General features: G+C 50.0%; 1 protein-coding gene across 1 annotated transcript; it reads left to right on the top strand.

The window, feature by feature from the left end:
* The first annotated feature begins 1,901 nt into the window (after positions 1-1,901).
* Positions 1,902-5,769, top strand: LOC139052681 (uncharacterized). Its single transcript, XM_070529720.1, has 2 exons — positions 1,902-4,588; positions 5,331-5,769. The coding sequence occupies exons 1-2, from the start codon at positions 1,902-1,904 to the stop codon at positions 5,767-5,769; spliced, it is 3,126 nt and encodes a 1,041-aa protein (XP_070385821.1).
* Positions 5,770-7,753: the final 1,984 nt, after the last annotated feature.

Here is a 7,753-nt window from a genome sequence, read left to right as displayed (position 1 = left end):
AGATGCCATGCTCTAGTGATAGGTTATCTTACTAACGGGTGCTTTAGGTTTTACAAATAGTAAGCTGCGCAGGCAAAATTGCAATGCCTCCCGACAATAGCATAGGCCTTTTTACTTCGAAAAAGATAAAGAAATTATTTTGACGTGACTTTTGCATGCGCATAACAGATACTTATTGTGTGCTGCCGTAAGCATTTTCGCGTTTTGCTGTCTCCGAGATTCGCCAACATACATCAGTACCAGAAGCTACACTTCTTAAACTGCAGCTGAAGTCATTGAGGCTGAACGGTGCTAGACAAAGTGAAATATCCGCAGCTTTACAAGTTGGAAAGTAGAATAAAGTAAAAGAAGACAACCGCTGTTTCGTTTCGGTGAACCATTCACAGCTATAGCAAGGTTATGCGTTGCACCTTAGATCCTCGCGCTGTGTTCTATCATTAGGTGAGGACGATATGGGTTGACACAGCAGGTCGTGCGACTGCAGTTGCGCAGATTGAATGGAATCGTGCAGCGTTGAGACGAGGCGTGTCACAATGCTGGCGCGATGATGAACGCCAGCAGTGGTGTTGCACGCGTTGCGCCTCGGTGGTGCATGAGACTAGACCGATGGAAAACCGTCGGCACTTGTCAGCGCCAAAGGAAACAAGTAAATGTAGGTATCTTGACATTTTGCTCTCCAGTGGCAACGCTGTAGACCCAACTGAACGGAGCGTGAGGGTGTGGTCCATGGCGGAAGGAATGCACAACACTCGCGGGCAACTGTCTGTGGCTATGCGGGAAAAACTACAGAGGCAAACCGTACCCAACTGAGAACGCTTTTGAAGAGAGTCTGGCGTTTTAATCCACGTTAGTTTAGACTCGGGTAGAGAAAACCTTAACACTTTATTAGCAACAGTTAAATAAGACAGAACACGCCAATGATTGTAAAGGTTCTCTTATTTTGCTGTTCCTTTCTTCCGCGTATGAGCAAACGCGATATCTCAGCGCGTGGAAGCTGCGTCGATACAGCGTCTGTTACAAGCAACCAAAAGTGCTGTCAAACGCTGCCGGACTACTTGGCGCGGTCACACACGTGCAGCAGCGACGCGCCCATAGCTTTCCCTTGAGAGCCGAAGAAAGTTTTCAGGGAGCGTCGCGTGACAATGTTGATGCCTAGTGATAAAAAGAATATAGAGGAGCAGTAGGACTCAGCCACGTGATAGGCAAAGGGTAGATACTGGTCGGCTTGCTTTGGTTGCATCTGTGTCAGGCATTTAGGAACAGACTGTTACGGTCTCAACACGACAAAGGGCCTTAATTAAACATACCACGAGGCTACCCCACCCATTCATCAGTGCCCATCTCGAAGTCAACGCAGGGTGTTGAAAGTCGCAAACGAGCAGCTAACATTGTTGCACCTGTGGTTGGGAGACCGACGACACAAGAGAAAGAGGGAGCCGGCGAACGGACGAGAGGCGCCCCACTGCAGCACGTGCCAGCCGGCGCAGCTACCAACAACCTGATCCGTTCCACCGCCTTTTCGGCGAACCGCCCACTCAGTGCGAGGCGCGGGCGCCCCCGACTAAAGCCCCTGCAGGTGCTTTACCCCCGACAAGGACGAAGGCCTCGGCGCGGCCAAAAGAGAACGTGAACTTTGTGTTTCTTCTCCCTTTCCCTTCTCCTTTCTTCAATATCTTTTGTAAATAAACCAGTCTCGAAACGGATCCCAACGAGTGAAGTTCCTTCCTTCGAGGCTCCTGCGTGCTCGGCCGACGCCGTCCACCTTAGTTAACACGCAGCAAAAGTTAGTGGAGTCGTCCAAGAGCGACAGCAATTAGAGTCAGTCCAAAGGCGCGAGCATTCATTTACATTTTTTGGTGCCGAAACCCGGGAATACTTCGCCTGCTGACATCGAAAGCGCCATGGAACGACTACAGAAGAAGCAAGCTGCCCTGCGACAAGCAATCCAGAAAATCATCGCAACGACCAGCGACATACTGCATTCGCCAACCATCAAAGTCGGTGAGCTTGAGGAACGCCTCGACCTTCTCCTTGAACAAGCAGATGAATTGAAATCTGTTAACGAGAGCATCGAAAAGAAGATAGATCTTCAAGAATTAGATGCAGAATTAGAAGCTTGCGCTGCATACACGGAGAAGATCTGCTTCCTCAAAACAAAGATCAAGAGAGCTCTCAGGAGTCAGACAGCCAAAGAGAGCCGGTCAACAACTCCGTCAGTGACAGGCGACGCATCAGAGCAGGAAGTATACCACATTGGTTCCGTCCCACCTGCGACACACCAACCACTATCAGCAACCACCAAGTTACCCAAGTTGGAAATCGCAAAATTCAGCGGGGACCTGCGCTCGTGGCAGAAATTTTGGAACCAATTTGAATCGACTATACACAAGAACAGCACCCTGCCTGCAATAGCCAAGTTCCAGTACCTAACAAGTTACTTAACTGGAAAAGCCGCCGCTGCCATAGAGGGGTTGCCGATCAGCGATAGAAATTATGACATCGCAGTGAAGACCCTCATTGAGAGATTTGGGAAGGAGGACGTAATAATTGAGGACCACATGTCGCGCTTGCTTGACGTCCGCCCAGTGCACGATCTGCGGGACATCGAAAGGCTGAGGACCCTCTACGACAAAATCCGCTCCGGAGTCCGAAGTCTAGAGGCGCTGGGAGTGTCGTCGAGCACCTACGGCGCGCTGCTTCTCACCGTCCTTCGCAAAAGCATCCCAAGTGAGCTTTGCTTGGCGTACTTCCGACGGAAGGCCGCCTCACCTGAAACGCCCCAAGACGAGCTTCTCGGTCTCCTCGATTTCATAAGAGAGGAGGTCGAGAGCAGAGAGAGAGCCCAGAGTGCACTACGCCATGGACACCAGGACGCCGCTATCAGACAGAAAGCACCTATCAAAGGGGACGCTCGTCCTCAAAACCCATCGGCGTCTGTCCTCAGCGTAACCGACGGCGAAGCGCAATGCGCATTCTGTGGTGCAGAGGGACATCAGCCAGCGAACTGTGTCGCCCCCGTGCCCATGGCCAAGAAAAAGGAGGTGATGTCAAGAGAGAGGCGCTGTTACAAGTGTGCGAAAAAGAAGCACCGTGCCGCTGAGTGTAGAACTGCAAGGTGGCTGAAGTGTGCCAAATGCTCTGGACGACACGCAACTGGCGTCTGCGAGCTTAATCAAAGACCGACACGCCCTCCTTCAATCGGAGATGCTGCACCAGCAGAGACAGCAGTACAATCATCGCTTCAGGTGGGACCAGTACTGGGAAAGACCCGCGTGCTTCTACAGACTGCACGAGCGTATGCGGAAGGCCAGCACAAGAGTGCTCTGGTGAGAATGCTGCTTGATGGTGGCAGCCAGAGAACATTTATACGACAGGAGGTTTCCCGGCGCCTCAATCTTCGCGTCATAGGAGGGGAGAAGCTGGCTATTTACACCTTCGGAAGCGAGAGACCATCTGAAGAAAGAAGGTGTCATCGCGTGGAATGCTGGCTGCGAAACTCGCGCAACAACACCAGAGTCCGGATCGAAGCATTAGAGGTGCCCGAGACCTGTGGAGACTTCCTCCCACCACCTGACGACTCCACGGCTAGCATCGCTCGTGAGCAAGGCCTCCAGCTTGCTGACACCTTACCTGACGGCTACCGCTCTGGTGTTGGAATTGAGCTGCTTATCGGGGCCGATCACTTCTGGGATATAGCAACGGGAAATGTCAAGCGCCTCGGTAAGAAGCTCGTGGCCATGGAGACTGCGTTTGGGTGGACATTGCAGGGCACAGATTCTACATCGCCCGCCGCAACCTTCCTAAAGAACACCGGAGTGATGCGGGTAGGTGTGACCACAGCACCCGACGAAATTTCTCGTCAACTAGAATCATGCTGGGAGATGGAGCACCTTGGTATCGTCGACGATGCACAGCTGACCGCCAAAGACGACAGCGTTCTGCGGGCCTTTGAAGAAACCATTGCCCACAAGAACGGTAGATACCAAGTAGCTCTCCCATGTAAAGAGAACGCATCAGACTTGACGGACAATCAGAACGCAGCATCGCACAGACTTCGCTCATTAACGGCGAAGCTGCTGCGACATGAAGAAGCCATTCTAGACAACGATCAGGCAATCAGGAACTACCTGCAAGCTGGACACACCGAGGAAGCGAACGAACTGGGTGAGTCCCCGCTGGGGCCCATTTACTACATGCCACACCGAGGTGTTGTCCGGCCTGGTAGCGAAACTACCAAGTTGAGAGTCGTATTCGATGCCTCCTCCAAAGCGGCGGGAAAGCTGTCACTGAACGACGTCCTCTTCGCAGGACCTAACCTAAATCCAAACCTAGCGGACATCCTGATTCGATTCCGAGTTCATAATGTGGCCATAATGTCCGATATAGAAAAGGCTTTCCTTCAAATCGAGCTTGCAGAGAGTGAACGCGACGCTGTACGCTTTTTGTGGTATCAAAGTACACCAAAGCAGAGTTGCCGAGCTGCTCAAGAGCCCACTGCACCGCTTCCCCCCTACAGAGTGACCCAGGCTGAGCCATTTGAGACGACGGGTATCGACTTTGCGGGGCCCATATTCTACAATGACAGCGGGTCCGAACACAAAGCTTATGTTGCTTTGTTTACTTGTGCGACAACACGAGCCGTTCACCTGGAGCTTGTTAGAGACCTCTCGGCGAAGTCATTTCTGATGGCGTTTAAGAGATTTGTGTCAAGGAGGGGAATCTGCAAGACGGTTCTGTCCGACAACGCATTGACATTTAAACGGGCATCTAAAGATCTGAACCAGATGTTCCACGCCATAAAGGGAAGCGAGGTCCAGTCCTTTTTTAGTGCACAAAATATCAGTTGGAAATTTATTGTTGAGAGAGCGGCGTGGTGGGGTGGCTTTTGGGAGAGAATGGTGAGAACCGTGAAGGCCACCCTTCGCAGAGTGCTCAGAAGGAGCTGCCTTGACCATGACAGCCTCTCCACGGTTCTAACCCAAGTCGAGGCGACCGTAAATTCTCGTCCGTTGACCTTCGTCGCTTCAGACGCGGGGGAGCTTATGCCCTTGACTCCAGCACATTTCCTAGTCGGTCGCAGGCTAACGAGCTTGCCTCCCTTCCGAGAGACCACCGAAGTCAAATCGTCAGCACAGACACGCCTATGGAAGAGACGCGCCAGGCTTGTTGAGTCATTCTGGAAACGGTGGAGACGCGAATACCTACTGCAGCTTCGCTCAGCGCATGTTACAAAGCCAGGCAGAGGAAGAGGCATCGGTGAGGGAGACATAGTTCTCCTCGGGGATGATCGGGCTCCACGCCAGATGTGGAAAATGTGTCGTGTTTTGCAGACTTTTCCAGGAAGAGATGGCCGAATATGTGCTTGCAAGATCCTTCTCCCGAACCAAACCGAACTGCGACGACCCGTACAAGCCTTGTACCCACTCGAGCTCAGTGAGGCGCCAGCCTGTGCTAACAATGGTGGCCGGGAATGAGCTGGCGCTCATTGCGGGGGAGGATGTTGAAAGTCGCAAACGAGCAGCTAACATTGTTGCACCTGTGGTTGGGAGACCGACGACACAAGAGAAAGAGGGAGCCGGCGAACGGACGAGAGGCGCCCCACTGCAGCACGTGCCAGCCGGCGCAGCTACCAACAACCTGATCCGTTCCACCGCCTTTTCGGCGAACCGCCCACTCAGTGCGAGGCGCGGGCGCCCCCGACTAAAGCCCCTGCAGGTGCTTTACCCCCGACAAGGACGAAGGCCTCGGCGCGGCCAAAAGAGAACGTGAACTTTGTGTTTCTTCTCCCTTTCCCTTCTCCTTTCTTCAATATCTTTTGTAAATAAACCAGTCTCGAAACGGATCCCAACGAGTGAAGTTCCTTCCTTCGAGGCTCCTGCGTGCTCGGCCGACGCCGTCCACCTTAGTTAACACGCAGCAAAAGTTAGTGGAGTCGTCCAAGAGCGACAGCAATTAGACTCAGTCCAAAGGCGCGAGCATTCATTTACACAGGGTTTACACTTTCTGTTGACGAATCCCCGAAAAGCCCCTCTACCTGTCCCTGACAGCCTGAACCAATGATGAAAAAAGCCAACGTCGAAATGTGCAGAAGACCGGCGCGGACCTTGGATACCCAGGTTGCTGTACGGTCACCTATTCCATACCATCGATCGTGGAGGGTGACGGAACGATACGATATCATGGGCGGGATATTGCGACGTATTTCACCGCTTTTATTGGCAGCGATAGTCATTACATTCCCCAGTAGAGTCGCGTAGGAAAGACGACGCTATTAAAAGCGGAAACCTTTTGTGAAGTGGCACTGATGTGTCTTGATGTCAACCCATACGTTTAATATGCTCTTGCATGGAGTGGGCTTCCGTAACTGCAGTCAGTGTCGCTAATGAAAAAAAGATACCGTTTTCATTCATGCCTACTACCGGGCATATTTGTTGATGGGCTTGGTGGATTCGTGCCCTTAACGCCACCTCGAGCCGCAACAACAACAACAACAGTATTAATAATAATAATAATATTAAGAAGAAGAAGAAGAAGAGGAAGAATCTCATCTCGATGGCTCTGTCGAATTGACAGAATTCTAAAAAATATGTTGAATTCCTGTGCTTATAACTCTTCCTCGGCCGCCAATGTGAACTTGTTTATACATCTGGGTCTTCCGCCATTTAAAACTTTGTTCACCCAAACGGTTGTGGTAAAACAATTTTGGAACCCTGATTTCAAACAGGAATATATTGCTCCCCGTGCACTGCGGAAGACATTGCGTTTTATAGTGCCGCACTGTAACACAAGATTTGGTAAAGCTAGTAGGTATGCTTATGTCCCAAGAATATTCAATGACCTACCTCATCATATATTTACTGCCACTTCGAAACGAACCTTGAAAAAAATGTTGAAGACACTATAAGATATGTATAATACATTTCTCTTTTCTTGTTTCTTGTATTTCTTCTGTCACTGATTTCAGCTGAGCTTTCTGTTTCATTGTTGTGTGATAAACGTCACGAGCTTTTCATTTCTGTACATGTTGCCATTTTGACTTTGTTTGCGGACATGGCGGGCGAAGTCACGCAAGCCATTTCCTTGGCTTTGACGGGCCTGCCTTCTGACGTACGATTATTGTAAGGTGGCAACAATAAATATTATTATTATTATTATTGTTATTATTATTTCGGTATTCACTATAGTGGACAGGATCATCCTCATTGCCTTTGCACTGGGGCAACACACAACACACACAACACACAACCTTAAGAAATACAAATGTGATAAACCAAACAGCTTGAGGGAGGGAAACATATAGGGAAAAATAAAACAAACAGGGGTGCGTAAAAAATAAGTTACTTATACAACATGAATAAGTACAAATCCAAAAGGAACACAGGCAATACTTCTAAATATATCAATACAGCGAGAATACGCAATATTATAAATTAGATTAAGAAATCTTGGTTCGCACGGTGCCTCTTACACAGATACATATCCAAGCCCGCTGGCGTACCACCGCTACTGTCCGGACATCTACAGGGATAGATGTAGATTCTATCAAGAAAGGGCGGACCTACAACATATGATTTTAGCTTGTCCTGGCAGAAGTGGGCAGACACAAACGGATTTGAAATCAACTCCCACAAAAGTTCTTGTGCTCTTTTTACTAGAAAGAGAGGCCTTGTTCCTGATCCTTGTGTCCAACTGTGTGGACATCAAATACCTATCAACAAAGAACACAAATTTCTAGGTATTATACTTGACTCCA

This window comes from Dermacentor albipictus, unplaced genomic scaffold (genome assembly GCF_038994185.2).
Source record: "Dermacentor albipictus isolate Rhodes 1998 colony unplaced genomic scaffold, USDA_Dalb.pri_finalv2 scaffold_29, whole genome shotgun sequence".
Taxonomy (NCBI): Eukaryota; Metazoa; Arthropoda; class Arachnida; order Ixodida; family Ixodidae; genus Dermacentor; species Dermacentor albipictus.
This window is presented reverse-complemented; position numbering and strand designations above follow the sequence as displayed.

Excerpts from the sequence above, each read along its gene's own strand:
- LOC139052681 (XM_070529720.1), top strand. The coding sequence starts at position 1,902 with ATGGAACGACTACAGAAGAAGCAAGCTGCCCTGCGACAAGCAATCCAG. Across the intron at positions 4,589-5,330 it reads ATATTCTACAATGACAGCGG|ACTTTTCCAGGAAGAGATGG; the intron begins GTCCGAACACAA and ends CGTGTTTTGCAG.